General features: G+C 38.4%; 2 protein-coding genes across 3 annotated transcripts; one reads left to right on the top strand and one right to left on the bottom strand.

Moving 5' to 3' along the window:
* Positions 1-847: 847 nt before the first annotated feature.
* Positions 848-18116, bottom strand: rtf2 (replication termination factor 2). Of its 2 annotated transcripts, none has more exons than XM_040159816.1 (9): positions 17947-18116; positions 17416-17510; positions 17057-17150; positions 16751-16890; positions 16116-16194; positions 5515-5625; positions 5218-5272; positions 3992-4069; positions 848-2019 (listed from the first exon to the last, which is right to left on the bottom strand). In XM_040159816.1, the coding sequence occupies exons 1-9, from the start codon at positions 18013-18015 to the stop codon at positions 1823-1825; spliced, it is 918 nt and encodes a 305-aa protein (XP_040015750.1). In that variant the 5' UTR covers positions 18016-18116; the 3' UTR covers positions 848-1822. The 2 variants fall into 2 exon arrangements, with proteins under 2 accessions (XP_040015750.1, XP_040015751.1); XM_040159817.1 differs by having other exon boundaries at positions 3992-4066.
* Positions 7352-14985, top strand: gcnt7 (glucosaminyl (N-acetyl) transferase family member 7). The gene is made up of 5 exons (XM_040159815.1): positions 7352-8218; positions 10321-10582; positions 10976-11717; positions 13688-13783; positions 14318-14985. Exons 2-5 carry the CDS (start codon positions 10370-10372, stop codon positions 14563-14565), a joined length of 1299 nt encoding a protein of 432 aa, XP_040015749.1. The 5' UTR covers positions 7352-8218; positions 10321-10369; the 3' UTR covers positions 14566-14985.
* Positions 18117-22668: the final 4552 nt, after the last annotated feature.

The following is a 22668-nucleotide window of genomic DNA, read 5'->3' as shown; positions in this document are numbered from 1 at the left end:
CTGATATTAGATCATTTACTAATACAGCTTTGGATGGGAGCAATCTAATGTTTAAGAGTACACATTTAATTCTCCTATTTTGTTTTACTTCTGCAGTGGTGGTCTTAATTTTAATTAGGTTTTTGTGTACAACTCGTTTTTTGTTTATTTTTGAGTTAATTAATTTAGGTGGTCAAAACAGGTAAAAACACATTTTTGACTGGGGGAAAATATTAAGTAACAAATTTGTTGCAGGACTATTACTGTCACTTCAATAATTTTCTAAAATAATTTTTACAGTTATTGCTACTTTTACTTACGTAAAATATCTGAACAGTTTCTCGACCAATGGCCTTATCAGATCGGAGGCTTCTGTTACGATCCCCCTGTATAAGACAGTGAAAGAGACACAAGCAGGACCATATGTGTGACAGCAACCAAGCAACAGGACAACATCTGTTCTTGTAATATTTATGAAGATAGCTGTTTTCCAGCTGGGTGTCTCATCAACACACTGTGCACTAAACCTCCCAAGAGATTTCATTTTCACACCTCTTCCATGTAAACATTTAATCTGCTGTATTTAATATAAGCTTTTTATAGCTTGTTTTTTGGTGTGAATTTTCCTTTGAAGTGCACAACAGGGAGTTGTTGCTGCTGTCATCACAGGTAATTGCTGCTCTTCCTTGCATTTCCTAGCATTGTGTAACCAGGCAAAACACAAAATAAAGGAAAAATGTTGTGCATTCTACGTATAAGATAGACATCACAACAAACGAACAGAGTGAGGGAATTTAAAAAAAAAAAAAAAAAAAAAAAAATCAACTTAATGTGACTGAATACAAATTTATTTTGAATTTTGCTCATCACATGTAAAAAAAAAAGAAAAAGAAATTACTGACTGTCCAACTGCAAACAAGAAGAAAGAAACATTTTTTAAAATCTCCCTTAAAAACTCCGTCAGAAGATTATGTAGAAAATAAATATAATTAAATTTCCCTACATTTTACTATTAAAAACTGGAAACCAACATAGCATATTTTGTTAGTTTTCACATTATGATATTTGAAAAACAGACAGTTGGAAGCACTTTGTTTGGAAAAAGAAATGGCAAATATTGAAGCTTGTGATGCTCAAGACTGAGGAAGAGAACTGAGCTAAAACCATGTTTCTTATCGCCCTGTTACATTACAGCTACTTCCTGTATGGTTTGTCTTTAGTTTTTGTTGATTTATGAGCATCAAAAGCCTCAATAAATGCGTGAGATACTTTTGAGGGGCATTAAACTCTGACTCACTTTTTACCAAACTTTTCAAGAAAAACAAATAACCAATACACTGAAACAAAAAATACTTGTGTCCTTTGCTAAACTTGTTAAATGTATTTATCAGTGTTTCAACCATTTAGAGATCACTTTAAAAAGCTGCAGTATGTCCACTAGGAGACAGTAGAGTGACAGACATGACAAAGTCTGCCTAGCATCAAATCTCAAATTACCTGCGACTGAGAACACATTGAGGCAGGGGAATACATGGGGGAGGAATTAGGTTACAAAACAAAGAGTCTGAAGAGCTTGGGGAGCTATTAACAAAATGTTCACAACATGTAAACACTGTGCTACCAGGGACTGAAGAGACAAGTTGGGAATGAGTCCACACATTTGTGACATTATTAGGGGTCATGTGGGTAATGTGTGTGTTTGTATGTGTATGCCTGCATGTGTGTGTGTGTGTGTGTGTGTTGGAGCTGGGTATGCAGAACTACATTTATCAGTAATTTGTCTCTAATGGGTCAAAATTTCTGGAGCAATCTGAAAATGGTGGTCTTTGCGCTGATTTAGTTACTAGAAGTGATATGGGGTGTGGGTGACCCAGTTGGATGTCTGCTCTTTAGTGCGCTTGGCGGAGCTGTGGGTGGTGAACAGGGATTTGAAGGCCTCTGACTTCTCCCTCATTTCCTGGATCGACCTCTTGGTCGCGGAGGCTGTTGAAGACTTTGTGCCTTTAGAGGAGCTGGAGGATCCAGAAGGTCCAGCCACATCTGGGTGGTAAAATGGCAAAGGAAACGGAAAACAAAAAAACAGGATCAGGATCATAACAAAGAAAAACAAGTCTCTGGAGTCGCAATAACAGTCAAGACTGTACACACTTTTTTTGCTCTTCAGGCTCCGACTTTCAGCACATTCAATTTGAAATAAAAAATGGCTACTACATTAAAGTGTCAAGTTTTACCTTTAATTTGAGTAGGTTTATATCAATGTAGAAAGAACACGTTGGGAGATATAGCCCTTTAAATACATAGTGCCCAAATTTGGGGTTCAAAAGTAATTGGACACTTGGCTACTAAATGTTTCTTGGGCAGCTGTGTGTCGTTTCAATGTTAGTTCATGCACAAAAAAAGCTCACCAATGGCTCAGAGTTGACTCAGAGTTGAGAACTGCCATTAGATTGAGTCAAGAGGTGACCATGCAAGTGGAGAAGATAATGAGGCTCAAAAAAAGCATAAATCTGGTAGAGAGATGTCAAAAATAGTTGGTTTGCAAAAATCCACAGTTGGGTACAATCTAAAAAAAGCAGGTGTGTACAGGAAAACTAGAAAATGACAAATGAGCTGGTAGACGAAAGGAACACAAGTCTTCTGAATGAGCAGAAAATCACTTGCATGGTGAAGAAAGACCAATACACGACTGCACAGGAAGTCAAGAAAACCCTACAGAGTGTAGTTGTACATGTTTCCTTGTCAACGATCAAGAATTCATTACCAGGACCTCAGAGGATTCACCACAAGATGCAAACCTGCTAGTAAACCTCAAAAACAATAAGGCCAGGCTGCAGTTCACACACAAATACACACCTGTCTCACAAATAGAGACCCGCAAGAGTTCAGGAACGAAGTTCTATGGACTGATGAAACAAAAATCAACCTCCAACAAAATGATGCAAAGAGGAGATTGAGGAGATGAGGAGATGAGGAGATGACCCAGAGTTACACCTCGTCTGTCAAACATGGCAGTGGTTCTTCTATGGGCCTGGGCTTGTATGGCTGCCAACTGAACTGGCACACTGGCATTTACTGATTTCACTGCTGACGGAAGCAACAGGATGAAAGCAGATTTATACTGGACCATTCTGTAAACTCAGATTCAGTCAAAAGCATCAAAACTCACTGACGACATCTCATCATTCAGCGGGACAACAATTCTAAACATATGACCAAACGCACGAGGCAGAGAGACCCAACAACAACAACAGCTGAAGGTGGCTGCAGTGAAGCTCTGGGAGATCATCACCAGGGAAGACACAAAGTGTCTGCTTATGTCTGTGGGTCAAAGACTTCAGGCAGTCATTGACTGCGAAGGATTTACCAAAAAATATTAAACATGATTATTTTGTTTGACTTCATGTGTTTCTGTCCAATCACTTTTGAACCCCTAAAATTTGGGCAGTATTTGTTTAGAGGGCTACAACTCCCAGTTCTTTCAATATTGACGTAAACCTACTCAAATTAAACCTTAGACTTGGTACTTTAATGTAGTAGCCATTATTTTATTTCAAACTGAATGTGCTGAAGCTCAGAACCTGCAGAACAAACTATGTGTAACTGTCCCAATACTTTGGTCTTGACTGTATTTATTGAACATATGACTGAAAACCTTATGCTAGATCAATAGGAAAATCAGTTTGCCTAGATTTGGTGTTTGACACGTAGACAAAGCTTTTTTAAACACTCTTTGGACTTGAATGTCATCACTGAAGACGTAACTTGATGCCCAACTGCTTATAGGAACTACTAGGTTATCCTTTTATTCATTATACGGCAGCATCTGAGTATTAAAAAAACAAAAAAACAATGCATTTTAAAATGTCATCTTTCAGAATGACTACCATGCTCTCTAGAAGTGGGGAGGATTCCTTACACACTATGCTCAACACCAATGCACTTTTTAAATGTAGGGAAAAGTCTACATCCAAGGTTTGTTTGTCTGTATTTATCAAAGCAAAGTATTAGCTACCTGACTGGCTGCTTTCACCACCATCTTTTAGTGAGCTCCTCCCTGCTACATCCACTTGTGAGGACTGTGTGTCATCTGCTGGAAGAAACCAGAGTCAGGCAATTTGATTAAGCTGGAGGATAATTCAATGTTGTGTTCAAATCACCAACATAATTTGTGTACTTGTCAGGAAAAAATATTTGCAACTGTTTCACTGAAACTGTTTGATCTTTTGAGTTTTGATTTAAGGAACACAAATAAGCACCAGGTGGTTTTTTTTTTTATTGTAAACGCCTTGTGCTGTCCTGGAACACTAAACAGGAAACCACACCAGTGCTCTTTGATGACAAACAATACTGGTAGTCTCTGATCTAAGATTCATAAACGCAGGGCCGGACTGAAAAAAAAAAAAAAAAAACTGTACATGTTCCATATCACTAGTTATGGGACTTGCACTTCCTTGCTTATTAATGAAACTCAAGAAATGAAATAAAAATTGGGAAAAGTGTAATGCACATATTCACACTGGGAGATGTATAAAATAGGACTGATGTCAAAAATGACTACACTCTGTTGCTAACCCAAAACAATTTATCCTGAATCTTCTTTCACTATGTGATCTTAAGAGAGAAATGATGACCAATAAACCTAAAGATGTCTGGTTCCCAGAACAAGTATGAGGCAATTAAAAAAACATTCATGACACATCACTGCTGACGGACCATCCCACAGTATGTTATGCAATATGAACCTTTGGTATTGGGCGTACAGAGAGTTTGTTTTCTCCTGCACATCAGTGTTTTATAGCAGAGGTGGGCTACCGTGCCTGAAACAAAAAACACCTCTACTAATTTAAAAACTAAAAAACCCACACTTTTATGAACAGTAACACTAACCATCAGTGGAAAAGAGCATATGAGCTACTTCACAAAGCAAATGTCATATATTCAGCGAGTCTGAATACTGTTTAGATTATCATGTACTAACTAAATAAATCATGAGATGAGAGGTGTTAGTATCCAGGTTGAGTCTACATCAGCAACTTTGCAGTAATTAATGACATTTCATGTGAATTACAGGTTTGAATGACCCAGCTTACCCCACCACAGCATGTTCAAAACATTATTCAAATGAAGAAGTAAAGGCTCGGGTTTTGTGTTAGCTGCTTGGTTTTGTTTATGTAAATGGTAAAGCAAGAGATTTGTCTGAACAAAATCTATGATGCCTAAACCTGGCTTTAAACAAACCTTTTGATTCCGATGCTGTAGACGCAGTTTCAGCTGCTTTGCTCTTCTTTGATTTCTAAGAACAGGAAGGGGAATTTTATTGATTACAAAATAAACAATTTGATTGGTGCTATCAGTTTAGAAAAAAAACAAATTTAGTTCAAGTAAAGAACAGATATTATTCAAAGGTTAACAGACAAATCACTCTCTAGAACCCAGTACTATATTCTATAGTTCATTCAACTCCAACAACCCACCCACACACAAATCACTTCATCATCTTATATTAGCTGTAACTCAGTTAAAATTAAAACTCACCTTAGTTTTGGCTTTGGTCCGCCTCTCTTCCATCATCTCCCTCAGCTTCTCCACCTCCTCCTTGGTGCCATTGAGCACAACGATATCCCCATCTTTAAACGGGTCACCACACTGTAGCACAAACATGACCCTCAGTTAATAGATACTGACTGTGACTGGTAATATGGGAAAACCTTTCCAACAAATGTAAAGGCAGTTCATACTCAGCATGTATCTTTGAAACTTAAAGGGTATGAAACGTTAGAAAACACTTGCTGCAGCCATTTAACAACTCTGATTCAGCTGAGAGTAATGAACATCAATTTGATTATTTCATATAAGTTGATGCATTTATGTGTTATATTATGATTGTCATTGATATTGGGAAATATCATTGGTTTTGAATATCAGATTCCACAGAATGTAAAGTTGAGATGCCTCTGGTAGACTGTCTTACAATTTTTTTTTAGTAGTCCTGTGTTAAATCCTTCAAGCCACATATTTACAGTGCATGAAATAGCTGAACATTTTATCTATTGAGAGAATTATTCCTGACCTGTCCGATAAGGCTAGTTTAAAGATGTATTTCTCTGAAAAAGTTAATTAATCCAGTAAGCCTTTTCAAAAACACATAATCTCATAACATGATATATGATTAGACTAAAACTCCAAAAACACCACTTTAAATAGGTTCAGGTGCACAACAGGTAAGGAGATGTAAACCTCCTTTCACTTGCAAAGCAATGGTTTGTTTATCCTCATTGATGGAAATATCCAAAGTTGTTTGTGAGGTTTCTGTGGCAGGGATAGGTAGACTGAAGAGGCCAAAAGTAAAATAAGTCAAGCTATTTCTAAACACAAGTTCTTTTTTTATTAGAAAAAAAAAATATGTAAATATACACTGTGCCGAACACATTTATAAACACAGCTATGAAAGCTCACATCCCATCCCTTTTTTTTTTTCCTTTCTTTCTATTTGCATGCAAGCCACATTTGGTCTATCTGATAGGAAAACCACACTGAAATTACACTGATGAAGTGGAAACAAGCAAATTCAGTTGGTCAGTCAGTCAGAAAGACATTTAAGGTGTGGATTTTTAATAGCTTTGCACCAAAAGGGGTGGGCTTTCTAACTATGCTCTTTAACGCAGATGGAAGTAACAGTCAGACGCATATGACTATGATAAGATAGAAGAATGAATCTTATGCTTGTTGCACCTCACAATCACACTGCAATGTATGAGCAATAAATAAATGATGTAGACCAATTTTCATTTCCATTCTGTTTTTAATCTACTATTCTACAAAGTCTAAAAATCTTCCTGGTTTGGATCTCCCAAAGATCTAGTCTACTTGGACTTCCCTACTCGCTGCAACTGATGAAGCCCCTTCATAAAGTGTATTAAGCAAAGTCCAGTTTTACAAACCAGTGTATTATTGGGTAATTTACTACCTGGATGACGCATTATCTAATTAATCAAGTTTAAAAGTTTTTAACAATTTGTAAACTGTTTACAGAAACTTAACAAGAGGAACAAGGCACAGTCTCTGAAAAACCAAACAATTAAACATACTTGCATTTCTCTCAGACAGACTAAACCTAAAAAGGATGGCAAAAATCTCAAATTCATAATTTTGTGTATTAGTCAAAAAATTATAACAACACAAGCTGCGTGACTGCTTCATAAAAAGGGAAACACACCCATATCCAAACACAAATATTAAACCCCTGAGTTACCAGTAGGGGATCTATTGTGTGTCCGTAATGCAGGCTCAGTGGGTGTGAACTCCAGCCATGTGCTCTGTTCAACACAAGAGGGATAATCTCAGAAGCTGACCAAGCAGCAAATAAACTCTGTGGGTGCTGCTCTGAAGTCAGTCACTCTGCTGTTGTTATTACCCCAATGACACAGGCCAACGGTGGGCTGAGTACTTATCATCATATCAGTGAACAAGTCAACGAGAGCATTGCTTCAGCACTAAAAAGGCAACTAGACAGGCAACAACAAGGTGAACGAGACAGAGAGAAAGTACTCTGTGGACAGACACTGGATAATTCGATATGTGCACCTCTAACTGGGGAGATGAACTGGAATTTAACACATTTGAAAGAAAAAAGAAGAAAGGAACCTGAGGTAAAGGAGACTGAGAAAAAATAATGTACAACAAGAAGATAAAAAAAGAAAGCCGCAACACAGTGAGTAGGAAACTGTATGGGGGAGGAGAGTGGAAAAAACCTTAGGGGGGGAGACTGTGAGTGAGGTATGACTGTGTTCCCGTGTGTCAGGTGTATGCGTTACTGCTGGTAACCAGGCAGGGACGGACTTAATCTCATGGGGATGTGGGTAGAAGCAACGTAATCAGCAATGAACACAACTACCGAAAAAAAAGAAAAAAAACCCACCACACTCTGTTTCACTCCAGCATGTCCTCAAGCTGAGAGAGCGCAGCTTCCTGTGTCTCTCTCTATCTAAAACAACGCTGAAGTAATCCTGTTAACCGGGTTTAGCTCAAACATAAAACAGAAACTACTCCTCCTCTGATGCTGTTCCTGTTGTTGCTGATGATGGTGCCAATGGAAATAACTTGTGTTCTCTGCCGGACTCTGTATTGACTGTAATAACGCATTTGGAGTAGCTGCTTTGGTAACATTGAGCAGAACAGGCGCTGATGTCTAATGTTTTACTTCTTCCCCATAAGGACTACAGACTGAACTGCCTCAAAGGTAACTGACTAACCTTGCCATGTCTTTGGCATTTTTTTCTGTACAATCTGTATCTGTGTGTGTGTTCATATGTGTTGCACTGATATAAGCTTTAGATGTTTGGTGACATAAATATGAAAGATAGATAGATAATTCCAAAATGCACGTTAGACATATGGAATGATTATTACCTCAAGCTAAGACCTAAAGGTTTTGATTGAGCCAAAACAAAAACAAAAAAAAACACTGAGGGCAAAGAAGCAGCAAGCACAACAGGCTTGTGTGGGGGACATCTCGACAGAAGATCAGAAACGTACACATTTCCATGGCATCCCCCTTATAGATATTCGTATCTTTGGTGCTGTTCTCAAGAGGAAAGGGGTTTTAACAGCAGAGGTACTCAAATAAGGAGGCCTCACTGACATGGGACTAAGAACCATCCTCAGAGATGCTCTCTGCTCTGAAGAGGGCACTGGGGTGTAAGATCAATTTTTTTTGCACATGCAAGATGCTTTCTATTATATTACACATGAGCCAAACAACTCACAGCCCCAAGTGAAAGCAGCTTTTGAGATGTTGTATTGTGTTTCATTTAATTAACCAAAACTGCATAATGTTGAGGAAAAGTGAGGCGTTTATCCCACTAAAGACATTCTAAACAGTAAAAGTCAAGTATTAAGATGATTTCGGGAACTCGGCAAACAATTGCTACCCTTACTGCAAATCAAACAGGAACTCATACAATGTAAAAGCACAGGAAATGCATCTAGTAAAACTGACAGTTGCAATTACTAAGACCACATGATTGTAATAACTGGCCTCATGAGTGGAAACTATCAGAAACAATTTTTTTAGGTGCCCTAAGATTGATTGAAAGAGGTCAAAAAAGGCCTTATTGATGAGGGATGGACTTCAGTATCAAAACTGATATATTATTCTCCTTCCAAAGTGGTAGACTCTTCAATACATAAAATGCCCAATACTACTGAGTAGCTTGGGAGGTTCAGAGGGTACTTACAAATATCAGGTAAAATGTGTTCAAAATACCAACAAAGGTGTCTTAAATAAAAACAAACTGATAACATACACTGCAGAGTATCACACTTATTACTAGGAAGTTGCCATCTAAATTATTTTGAAGTCAGTTTGGAACCTTTTGGGTATACTCATATCTCACAAAAATGTAGTTTGTTTACTTAATTCTTATCTGTTGTACCTTGCACATCTGGCTCCTGAAGACTTCCAGACAAGACAGTGAGTCCCTATAGCATCTTTTAAATAACGCTGTGATCACTTACATTATTGCTAACAATTACTTGTCAGTTATTTTTCAATTGATGAAAATGAACACTAGTTATTTGTTGAATTTATGAAATAAACAAATATCCCAATTTTCAACTACCCTCACTTAAAGTATTTTCATTTTGTTTGCTAAATGTATTAGCTAATTTCATAATTACATGAAACAAAAGAAAGCAAGCTATAACCAGCAACAGTCTGTTATTTTTACTTGATAACTGACTTAACAGATTATGAAAATTGTAAGTAGTGAATTTTTCTATTGATCAACTAACTGATTAATTTACTAGCTAATTATTTCAACACTTGTTTCAATTCATGTTCCTACCAGGAATCAAAGTATTTAAAACAAAAACTACCAAGACTACATTTAAAAGGTTTATTTAGGTACTCTGCTTTGCCAGTTCTCTTTATACTGCTCCTATTTTTTGCCAAATGTTGCTTCACAGTTTCCTTTCACCGGTTTTGTTTTGTTTTGCATTGCGGTTGGGCTGCAAAATATGGACACAACATCTCTCTAGAGGTGACATTTATTCCACTGCATGATTATAAAAATCCCACCATAGGAAGATCAGTTGTATTGCAATATATTTCAGGAATGCTATTAAAAGTGTTTCAGAAAGATGAAGACGAGAAAATATGTTGCCAGTTATGCGTCACATCTCAGATAACAATTAGAAAAAATGGGGTACATTAAACTCTATTTCTTGAGCTAAAAACTGGCTTCATGAATCAGTGCTAACCTACATATTTAACCCTGTTTAGAATCCCTCAGGGGTCCAGGACCCTTCTGCAAATAACCAATCTGGGTTTCTTTATTGCAGGAGTTTTATCTGTGGCAGTGCTGTCTGGATAAGGTGAAGCGGGGCTATTATGTGCCAGCTTGAAGGGACAAAATTCAGCTTCCTGTTGTGCCTGGGGATGAGTATTATTATATGTTCAGTCATTTACTTGAGGGCATGGAAACCGACAGAGCCCGAGCCCAAGCCCCTAGAGTCTTCAAGTTGCAGGCCCTTTTCCACTGAATGTAAAGCTTTTCTGCCTGGCACTGAGAAAGGAGTAGAATGGTACCACCGTGACTGCCAGGTATGTTTTATTTCATTTTGTATGTTCTTTCTAGCTACAATCACTCAGGAGAGTAAAATTTTGTGAGCAATTAATTGCACAGGAAATTCTGGGTCAAACTTTCATTCACAGAACTTAACAAGACTACCTGTCACATATTTGTTCGGTTTGAAAACTGGGAATCACATACATATAAATCTGTTGTAGCAACGTGCAGAAAACAAATGTGTAAAATAATAAATTACAATAGTTAGTCAAGTCAAACCATTTACCAAATACATCAGTTGACACTGTGTTTTTGACCAGACTGAGGTATACCTGAAAATACCAGTAAAGATTCTAGTAAAAAAATGTTACAAGACTAAATACATTTTAATAAGGTGTAATGTTGATATGTCTTTTTTCTATCTGCAGGTGGAAAGCTATATTCTGAATAGTCAGCTGCAGTGTTCCACTTTGACCAGATATCTACACTTCATCACAAGACCTCTGAGCCGTGAGGAGGAAGACTACCCTTTAGCATTCATTGTGACTGTTCACAAAGAGCTGGAGCTTTTTGTGCGCCTGTTGCGGGCCATTTACATGCCACAAAATGTCTACTGTGTTCATGTGGATTCTAAGGCTCCGTGGGAGTACCAGGCAGCCGTACGGAAGCTAGTCAGCTGCTTTCAAAATATTTTCCTCTCCAGCCGCAGCGAGACAGTGACCTACGCTGGGTTTTCCCGCCTGCAAGCAGATTTGAACTGCATGAAGGATCTAGCAAATTCCAAGATAGGCTGGAGGAAAGTGGTGAATCTGTGTGGACAGGATTTCCCTGTCAAAAGCAACCTGGAACTGGTGCAGTACATGCAGAGCAATGAGTGGAGGGACAGAAACATGACGCCTGGGATCAAGCAGCCGGTGTCTATGAGGTACAGGACACAGCTCCAGCACAGGGAGATCATGGGTTCACATGTAGCTTTGAAAGGGTTGGGGCTGAAGAAAGGTCCTCCTCCACACAATCTGCAAGTGTATTTTGGAACAGCCTACTATGCTCTCACAAGGGCCTTTGTAGACTTTGTTTTGAAAAGCCCAATAGCCCACGACCTCTTGGAATGGTCCAAAGACACATTCAGTCCAGACGAGCACTACTGGGTGACACTCAACCACATCAAAGGTAAACTGCCCGTTTTGAATGGGTATACAGATATGCAGCAACTCCCTAAGACTGCTGACATAGCCTTCTGCAGCACAAATCCTAGTATAAAACTATTAATTATTAACTAGTGTGATTATCATGTTTAAAACAAGGAGACATGAGATATTGAAATACAATCAATGGAACAAGGTCAAACAGCATATTTTATCATTAACAAATGTTATGCACTGGCTCATTGACTGTGCCCTTATGGCACAGGTCAGGATTTCAAGTTTGCACAGGATGTGTAATCTAAAGCGATGTGATAGTGAACAAGAAGGCCTGAGTTAAATTCCCCTTTAAGGGGCACAATGGCAATTTTTGTGTGCAGCAAAAGTCAGAGGTATGAGAAGTTACTGGCAGCAGTGTCTCCAATGTAAAAACTGCCGATTCTTGACTCTTGGATTGGCCTTAAAGTGAGCCACAGCACGACTGACGCGATCACATTATGTGTGTTTCCATCTACCAGTTTATGTGTATAAGGGCCCTCTAGACACCACTTTTTCTGTCTAAACAAACTTAGCAGAATTTTTGGGGGGTTTAGAACTATTAAGAACAACTTTATTATAGAGGTGTTGATACTGTTCTTACCATTTATACGGTTTATACACTTTAAAGCAGTTTAAAATATACTTTTCGTTCATACGAGATTTGACTGGTGCTCATTTGAATACATCATCTTGTTGTGCGTTATTCTTCAGCAATGGAACTCGACTGTAGAATCAGCACCACCAGCTTTTATATCTCAAAGCAGCCAACTCCTAATATTGGCATAACAGTATTGGATGGAAACACACAGTAATTAAAATTTTCTTTTGCAGATTTTCTGGAAATTCAGTTAAAATTCGTGCTATATTTGGATGGAAACTTGGGCTCTGTGGCACTGGCACATTAGGAAATATGACAGCTCTTAAAAAACAGTGGAGAATGATAAATATGCTGTTTGCAACCAATGTAAGATGAAAATAATGTTTTTATGTAACACTACCAACAAATGCTTGCTTGAAGTAACGCGTTTCCCTTTTTTTCTTTTTTTCTTTTTAAAATTCCACACATACTGTATGACACAAATGTAAACTACAACATGTGAACTACAAACCCTTGGTTACTATCATTTCCCACACTTAAGTAATGCTTGAGTTAAGTCTCAAAAGGTCAAATTTCTGGTGAACTGAAATAACCATTTCCCTTTTACACCAGCAGAGAAGAATGTGAATTATTAGGAAATACTATCAATGGTCTTGAAAAGCGAACTGATTAAAGAGATTCAATGAATCCCTAGATGCACCTAAAGAGGGTGACTGAAATGTGATGGGATTATTTCCCCTAAGGGAAATCAATAAAGTCTAACAAACTGCATTCTTTTACAACATATCTGGGTTGAGGTAGCAATAAGTCGGACTTTAGCCCATTCTTACTGTCAGCCCCATGGCTTTTGCTCTGAACCCTCACAGACTTTTACGGATATCAGTATTGATACTGATGGCTTTTTCTTGTTGTTTATGACTTTCATAGGGCTGTACTTATATTTGGAGAATTACACTTGTAATAAGTAAATACTGTTTGGATGCTTCCCATAGAAAAGCTTAAGAAAGCAGCTGCACAGTGCTCTTAATTGGAAGTGGGAAGGTTAAGTAGACATGTGAATGAGGTAAAGAAGACGCCGCATTTGAAAACTTCCTTGGACAAGCTGCACAAAGATGACATTTATTCTTTATTGGAAGTGTTTTGAAACAGTCAGTTTGGTTTTGCAAACGTACATCTGGTTAACTTCCTCATTTCTGATAAAGATCAGTAACACAGCCGGTTCCCTAAGCTTCTCTATGACAAGCATCCTGGGCTGTCTCCCACGCAGGGGATGTAACAGTCCCAAATAGGGCTAAGTAAATCCTCAGAATTAAATTAGGTTACATACTAATGATTCATTTTATTTGGTTATGTGTTTGAAGAGGCTCCAGGCAGCCACATAGATGGCGGCTGGGCAGGAGACATCCGGGCAATCAAATGGAGGGATCAAGAGGGAAGGGTACACAATGGCTGCAAAGGTACAGTACAGTAGAGGTACTATTTTACTGATTAATAACTGTACAGCGGGCTTATCTATGGTCTACCTTAATTATTGACACTATGAAAATGTCATTTAGAATCTGTTCTGTAATTTACAAAGAAATTATTACTGCTAAATAAGTATAAGCATAAATAAGCTTTTTTGTTGCTAATCTCAAAACTACATACACAAACTAGTACTTATTAATATCATATTCATAATGCTAGTCTACCTCATACTCTACCCGTATCCTATGAAATAAAAAAATGTCTCCCTACTCTTTGTCCTGGTTATGTTTGGCTCTTTGGCTCCAAACAGGATTACAGGACCAATTACTTGCTAAGGCAACCCAAGATTTACTCAACAAAAGAACTGATAGGAGGATTCATCTGATATGATGTACTCTCTAATAGGTTTATTCTGTGTTTTATATGACCATTCACTGGTAGGAGATGGAAATAAGATAAAGATTTTTGTGTAGCAATAAAATACACAAATCTACATGACCAAAATTGTTGATGTTATTTTCCAGGGCATTATGTACGAGACATCTGTATCTATGGAATAGAAGACCTGCCTTGGATCATTAACAGGAACAGCATGTTTGCCAATAAGTTTGCGAGAAACACCTTTCCCGAAGCACTGGACTGTCTGGAGCAGTGGCACAGAAACAAGGTGCTGAGGCAGGCAACCGTTCCCATAGACCCGTCATGGCTGCTAGCTACACAGAGCAACTCAAGCAGCAAAAGCAGCTACTTTAACAGCAGTGCTGGAGCATGAAATCACTGTTGATACCCTAAACAAAGATCAGGCTACATGCAGTTCAGATTATTTGCACTTGTTCAGTGGCTGTGTCAAACATGGGAGAAGGAAAAAACTGTCCTGAGAACAAAGGGATGATGCACTGTAAACTTCAGAGTCTGTATCACACTACTGTTCATAGATATATTTATCTATTTATTTTTTTGATGATCATGAGACAGTTTATATGCCAGAAGGTGAAAATATCTTTAGAGTAAAGCAATGAAGTTAAAGCAAGTACAATGGCTTCTATTAAAAAAAATAACACAAGTACATAACAGATACATCTGAGACAACTAGAATACACAAAGTATTGAATAAACTACTGAATATAGATTTAATATTGTTTAATTGAATTTAATATTTAATATTATTTAATTTCATATTGTTCTGTATGTTGTTCAGTTTGAAAAACACACTTGCTGATAAAACTATTGTCTTTTTATCTTTTTTTTAACGAATTAAGGAGTACAGGTGAAAACAAATAAATAAAGACAATTACAAGAATAAGATCCCTTCTCTTCTTCCCTCTTTAAAATGCAAGACGTACAATCTTCCTGTGGTTTCAGATGTTGTTTCTGGCAAAGTCAAACAACTGATCTTTAGTGAAACTGACGCTTCAACAGATACATGAAAACAGCAGTGACAGAATTTATCTGCTTTATGCTACCTCAAAATAAGACTCAAAATTGTGTCACTGTCTTGAAAAATGGCATAGTGAAGCTTACAGATCCCTATAGACAGTTGAAGAACAAGAGTTGTATATTTGTGATGTTGTCAAGTTAGCTGGGTATACGAAAAAAGTTCCACTTTGGGCAGTGATGACAGAAACAATGCCAAAAAATGCAAAATTTGCCAAAAAAGTTTAAGATAATCACACATCAGAATAGGGTCAAATTGGAGTAGGTTGTCTGTTTACCACTGAACTACAGAGGGATTTGTGGCAGCTAGGTGCAGACTATAGTAACGCAAGTCGCTTCCTCCCAAGACCCCCATGGGAGCTTTAAAACATCAAACTTCAAACTTTTAACTTACATTCATGACCATCTGAGCAACAGACTGAGACCACACCACTGCCAGACTGGTAGTTTGTTATCTACATAAATATCAACACTGTTTATTGATATAGCATTAGCATTGAAAAGTCCCTATATGTTAATCAAACAAGCAGAAAGCCTGCCAAACACTGAGGAGTTAGTAATGGAGAGCAGATGCATGGAAGAATGGATTTGAAATCTATCAGGAAAATGTAACAAGATACAAGGTTTGCAAACTACTAATCCATCAAAGAATTCTGTTGCAAACTCAAGTATTGGCAATTATAAATGAAGCAGCTCAAATATGTAGCCATGTTTTTATGTGTAAAACTAGCCCATAAAAAATGTAAATTTGGAAGGAGTTGAATATTTAAGTGCTTTCATGTCGGTTACAATTTTATACTGCCTACAAAGCTAGTATAGGCTACATAAACATGAAAGGGATAAGTTGAACAAGAGTGACAGGGAAAGACAAGATGAAATAGTGCTCACCTTGTGGCAGATTTCTGTCTTGACCTCCTTCAGGGCCCGGTCAGAGAAGACACAACCACAGGTCCGCAGGTAACAAAACCTGAAAAGGAAAATATCAGGGAATATTAAACACAAAATGTTTCTTTATTGAACCTTTCCAGCCTTTTTTCTGTGGCTATTCCCTGCACACAGTGAACAAAAATTTGTAACGGAGTTCTCTTGTTTGTGTGATGCATTTCTAACACTGTTAAATCTAAACCAATGGATGAGAGATTTGATACTCGTGATGAGAACTGATGAGTGCCTTTTTAATGTTTTCACATTGTATTGCTTATTTATAAATAACACTAAAAATAATACAACCAGAGGAATCAAGACACAGCTCCTGTTAGATAAAGACATCTATGAGAAACAATGATACAGATGACCTGAATTTAATGACATGATGTGATCAACAAAGAGCTAGCCAAGAATCTAATGAGTCTATAAATTAAGTCTCATCTGATCAGGTGGAGAGCATTAGACTACAGTAAAAACAGGTGCACAAAGTTGACCTTTGAAATGAATGGAGAGCCTTCCTTTAAGTCATTTCTTCAGTTGTGCACCTGCATTTCGATTATTATTAGGTTGAAGCCCTTCTGCTTGATGTTGTTTACCTGTGCTTGCCGTTCATCTCCAGACCAACAACAGGGCAAATGAACATGCCACAGTGGATGTCCTCGTAACGGTCGCCTTTAGCATTTCTTCTTTCTCCCTCCCACTCAGGGTTGTCGGTCAAGTTCAGCTCCTTTATATCCTAGTAAAGGAGTAAAAGAACGAACATGCACAGGAGAACAAAAAAATCATACATGAAATCAAAGAGAAATGCACAGAAGTATAAACCCCCCCCCCCACAAAAAAATAAATTCAGATACACTTAGAAACAGGAAAGTTTGTACAAGACTTCAGTGACTTCAACATACCTTTATCCCTCGGATGTGTGCAACCGCCTCAGCATTGGGCCTGTCAGCAGACTTATCCAGAAGATATTCAATGATTGCATCTTTGTTATAGAGCCTGAACGAAACATGGTTCTGAAGAGTTTAGTACATAGCGTTCTATATAAAAAGGTACAGAAAATGGATGGCTGGACTATGCTGATGGTGACAATCTCATTAGTTTGCCAGTTAAATTGAGATTTTTGACGCAGGTCTGCGGCTGAGTTGCACACACAGACGCAATATCTTCACTCAGTGTCACATTATCAACCCATCTTTTGTCTACAGTCGTAACAAAGCAGGAGATTTTAGCGATTGACGATAAACATAAAATCAACTCTCACCTTCCCAGGTCACAAGCAGCGATGGGGCGTCTGAGTTTTTCCTGGCTCAAGGCACAGTACTTCCATTTGGCTGCCAGCTCTGCATTTTTATCGACCTAGACGCATAATGCAAACGCTAGAATCAAGTAAGAGATACCCTGCCTCAAGAGAGTGGTTAAAGTATAAATTCAATACATTAATATAAATAGTATTACTTTCGTCCTTCCTCGTGAATTTTATACAACCGTTAACTACTATATTTTAACGGCTAACGTTAGCTTACTACTTAGCCTATCTTCGTGTACATCACGTCTTCAACAAGAAAACCGTGTAGAAATTAAATCAGTTCCTTGGGTAGAATACCTCATGATTACCTAATGTGCGTAAAAACAGTTCATAACTCCATAATTAAATAATTTAAAGGTAAACAGCTACAATAATATAGAGTTTTTATGCTAGCTGGCTAACAGTTAGCGATATGCAGAGAGCTTTCCAGAACGTCGCTACAGGTAAGGAGCTAGAAAATGTAGGAAAAAAACAAGCATAACACACCTTCTCGACTTTTTTGGGTCCTTTCACCAACTCGTGTCTTTTAGGAATCGTGCCACCATCACATCCCATCTTGACAGGCGACCTGTGAAATTTAATTATTTAGTTAGCTTACTATGGAGAAAGCTACCGACAAGCAGGAAGTCCCCTGGTTGTAAACAAACAATGAGAGATCTCCAAACCTCGCGGGATGTGCTGCTAATCTGATGTCGCCCTCTAGTGGTTGAATATGAGCAAAGCTTGTATTTTATAGCTTCAGCCACAGTGTGGAGGCATCACTCCAAATATCAGTTTACTAGTTTCTGTTCAGCAAGCAGTCCAGGGGACTGCCAGAGAAGCGTGAAGCATGTCGAAATTTACCATTTACCCTAAAAATAAAAAGAAAAGAAACATTTTCATTTTAACTGAATTCTGTGGAAAGATGGGCATAATAGCCTCCTAATTCAGCAAATAATTACCAAGAAGGACTTTGGATAATTACTTTATCAATACCATTTTTACCAGCATTTTTATTAGTTTTTATTACTTGTTTCACAAAGATTGGCAGAAACATATATTTATATAATCAACAGACAAATAAAGGGTAAGAAGAGGATATGATAAACTGAGAAGAAAAAATAAAGGAGGGAAAAGAAGGTTTTGGTATGGTATGCAACTATCATACCATAAATATAGGCATAAGCAAACATTTAGAAAAAATGTGGGGAGGGAGTTTCAACATGATGTTAACATGTTTATCAATGAATAGTTGCTGCAACAAAAACATGGTCTTGCATAACTTTACAACTACACTACCTTACAGTATTGTTGTAAACATGAACAAACAGCTTCACCCAGATTACTTCTCTCTTTTACTGCCCATCCATCTATTAAACATTTTCAGGCAGCCATTAAACCCAGAACTAGTAAGTGACATTAGTCTGGCTTTCAGGCCTGTTGTCAGAGTGGTCTAAAGATGAAAGTTTCCTTGGAAGATAGTTCAATGAGTGCTAATGAGATTTGTTTCCTGTGCCTTGCAGGCTGCAGATTAGTTTACTATTGACGGCGCTGTCCAAGAGCGACCATTAGTTTGGGGAATACCCCAGTGGAGACATCTCTGGCGGCATGACTGATAATCTGTGTGGAAAAGAAGTCTGAATAAAGACACGGCATTGGACTTCATTTTGGCTGAGAAAATAGATTTCAACCTCTTTACGCTCACCACACGCAGGCAGCTGCTACTATGGCTCCCAAAATGTAGCAAAATGAACAGATATAAACATAAAAACATTTCTCCATTTTGCCTTGTGGTTCGATTGGTTCTTCCTGTAATTTATAAATTGTGTTAAGTGTCTTATTGAATTTCCCCCCTTTCTCACACAGGGCTAAATGTTTAGTATGGATTTTCATTAGAGGCAATGGAGTGAAAGCTCTGTTAGCAAACTATCTTTGAGAGAGTGGAGCACCCCAAGCTGATAACGCAAACCAACACCTCAGGAACACGCAATGCACAATGGCCACTGGACAAAAGGAGACAGGACAATGAACAATGGTCTACTATCCCTGTCTTGCAGGTTTTGCTATTTTGAAAACTTCAGAGTCAGAGTTTTTTTCTGTGCTTAATTGTAGTTTTTAGTATTCACGCTGGCTTGTACCTGATGCACCAAGTTATACAAACATACCACAGTAGTAAAGTAATTAAAGTAACACATTGTGTTATTTTGCTCCTGTGCTCTACAATTTCAAGTTCTATATCAGCTTTAACAAGGATGGTTTCAAGTATATAAATTAAAAATACAAATATGTAAAATTACATAGTTCTAGAATAATCCTGCAGTAATTTGTCATGAAAAAAAAATGTTTGTAGTTCATTAAATATTTAACAGCAGTAGACGAATAGCAAAGTAACCTGTGTCATTGCACATCTGAAGTGCAATCCGAAGCCATAATGTGTTGCTGCCAGTACATACAGATCCTGACTGTTCTGATCACATCTTCTCTACTTTAACAGTTGAATCTGAAGAGTTTGCACAGCTGAAATGCAGCTTCCCCTTCCCCAGATCTCCCCCTACGACTGACCTTCCTACCACATATATCTCCCTGGCCTGCTGTGGTGCTACCCAGCATGGCTGACCCAAAGAAAACCCCAACCACCAAGCACCCATCCAACCTCATGTTTATACTTCCATGATGAGTCCAACCTGCCCAATCAGACTTCCACTGACTGGCCTTGAACTGAAACTGTATACATCTTAGCCATCCCAGCCATCCGAAGCAGCCAGTGGAGACCAAGGCTGCATTAATTGCACCAACCGGCCCCGGCAGTGCACCGAGTCCAATGCATTCAGCATTTCTAATTGGGGAGGAATTGCTGTGTTTATATTGGCGCTAGTTGATAGAGCCGGACCCTTAGCCCTCCAGCCAACCGAGTAAAGCTCTCAAAAGGAGAAAACCTAGTCTGCCTTGTCCCTGAAATCTCTCTGGACGGAGCTGGGAGGAAATTATTTGGAACAGAGCAGAGGACCATTTACTAGAATTTATCAAGATGGATGGTGAGGAGATGAATCTTTTTTTTTTTTCTGTCAGATTCTAGCTCAAATCTAAAGGGTATTAATTTGATCATTTGTGTGACCTAGATTAATGCTATTCTGTGAGGGGATCAAATATACATATTTTTTTTCCTAAAAAGCTATTTTGCTTCTAAAATGGCTAGAAGCAATGTGGAAACGTTTTTGCGTGTACTAGAAAAAAACTATAATCTCGGGAAATCTCGATTAGTTTGTTTCTCTGACTATTTTTCTATTAAATTATGAATTTTTTAGTTTATAAAACGTGATAAAATAGCGAAAAATGTCCGTCACATTTCCCCCAAACCCTTATGTTGTTGTCAGTTTTCTTTTAACCATGAATTTATTAAACACCTAATCATTTCAGAGCTAATCTTGAACTCCACAGCATGCACTCCCTTAATTTCCTCAACAGCATGAATTTATTTCAGTATTGCATCACTAAAATTCTCAAGCTCTGCAGCGCAAAAATCCTATGATCCATAAAGGGATGATATGATATGAAGGCAGCTGCGAAGACCTTTGAAAATTTCCTGTAAGAACAACAGTGGATGAAGTGATACCATACCATGGGCAAGACGCCCCACGTTAAGAATTTAATTGCGAATTCTACAGTCAGCACTACATTTCCCCTCAATATAACGTCTGTTATATGATAGAATATTTTGTTTGTGTTTTTAACTTGAATAGGGAATACCACTGTACTCAGTAAACTCTAACACCATGTATCAGGCCATATGCAAGTTCATGTACCTAACATATAATGAGAAATACAAAACCCTGGAAAAAGCACAGCACATCCAACATGAAGACTGCAAGGGGCTACCACACACACCAGTCGACCACAATTGTTTCTTCTCATTCCTTTTTCTGTTTATGTTGAATCTCACATACCTAAAATTATGTCAGCTGGAAACATTGCCCATAACTAATTTCTATATCCTCCTGGAGTGTGATTAACCCGCTCGAGCTTTTGCCAAATACTGATACAGATTTTTGATAGCTTGTACTGTAAAATACCCCCTGTGGTCTGGCATAAAGTCGAAAACAGGGAATTTGAGCAGAACTTTTGTTTTTATTGTCATTGTTTCTATAATCAGAATAAAATCCCAAATTTAAAGGATTAGGAATTATTATTTTAGGTGATTCCACTCGGATTTTGACACACTGCAGATGAGCAGCAAGAAAATCAGGTTTTGTCTGTATCTCTCAGCTTCAAAGGGTATGACAGATGAAGAAAAACATGCCTGATGTTGCAATGATTCCTCCAGCATATGATTGCGGACCATTTTTCCTTGTTGCACCAGTCTGCTGTGTGACAGTTTTAATCCGTCGGCTGTGCTGAAGTGTACAGCCCAACATTTTATTTACCACAAACTTCGTGAAGCAATGGGACCTTTTGTGATCCCAGCCAAGCTGAGACGCAGCTTGCACCAGCATACATGCACACACACACACACACACACACACACACACACACACTCCACCTGGACACATTTTTACCAACAGCCAGTTTATGATTATCTTTTCCACTGTGGCAGGCCAGACTGAATGCTTGCTGACACAAACCCACAAACAGATAAATGGACACATACACGCACACATGGCTCAGATACATACTGTATGTATACATTCGCTGTCTGTATAAACAGACCACCATAGGACACACACACTCCTTGATGGCTGTGACCAAGTAAGGAAAGTCTCCATACATCAGTGGAGGCTATATGAATGGAACAATTGGTTGTGCGCTGGCAGCACAGACTCAGTCACATCTCATTAGCTTGACGGGATACCCAAAAGGTTCTGACAGCATCCTGGCTGTGATTGGTGTGGCCCCGGGTGATGGGGACATACCTGTGGCTGCCTTGTGTGCTCTGTGGGCACATGGTGAAGACTAAGCACACGTAGCAGCTGAGGCCTGGCAGCAATGGTAACTAAGGTTCTGGGTGTCCACGCCAGCCGCCACCTCACCATACACGTCTTCAGCAATAATAAAACTCACTCTCACCTTTTTTTGCTGTTTTATTTTACTCTCAGTTTCACCGTCTCATGCCCTCTCTCACTCTCTCCTGCCAACACACACTCACATTACACAGACATGAGGGGAAACAGTGGGTGATACTGTGCCACGATGAGCTCAGTGCTAACTTTGAATGCTAACCAAAAGTCAATTTGG

Source organism: Xiphias gladius, chromosome 21 (assembly GCF_016859285.1).
Source record: "Xiphias gladius isolate SHS-SW01 ecotype Sanya breed wild chromosome 21, ASM1685928v1, whole genome shotgun sequence".
In the NCBI taxonomy this organism is placed as follows: domain Eukaryota; kingdom Metazoa; phylum Chordata; class Actinopteri; order Istiophoriformes; family Xiphiidae; genus Xiphias; species Xiphias gladius.
Note: the sequence above shows the minus strand (reverse complement) of the source record. Positions and strands in the feature narration are given on the sequence as shown.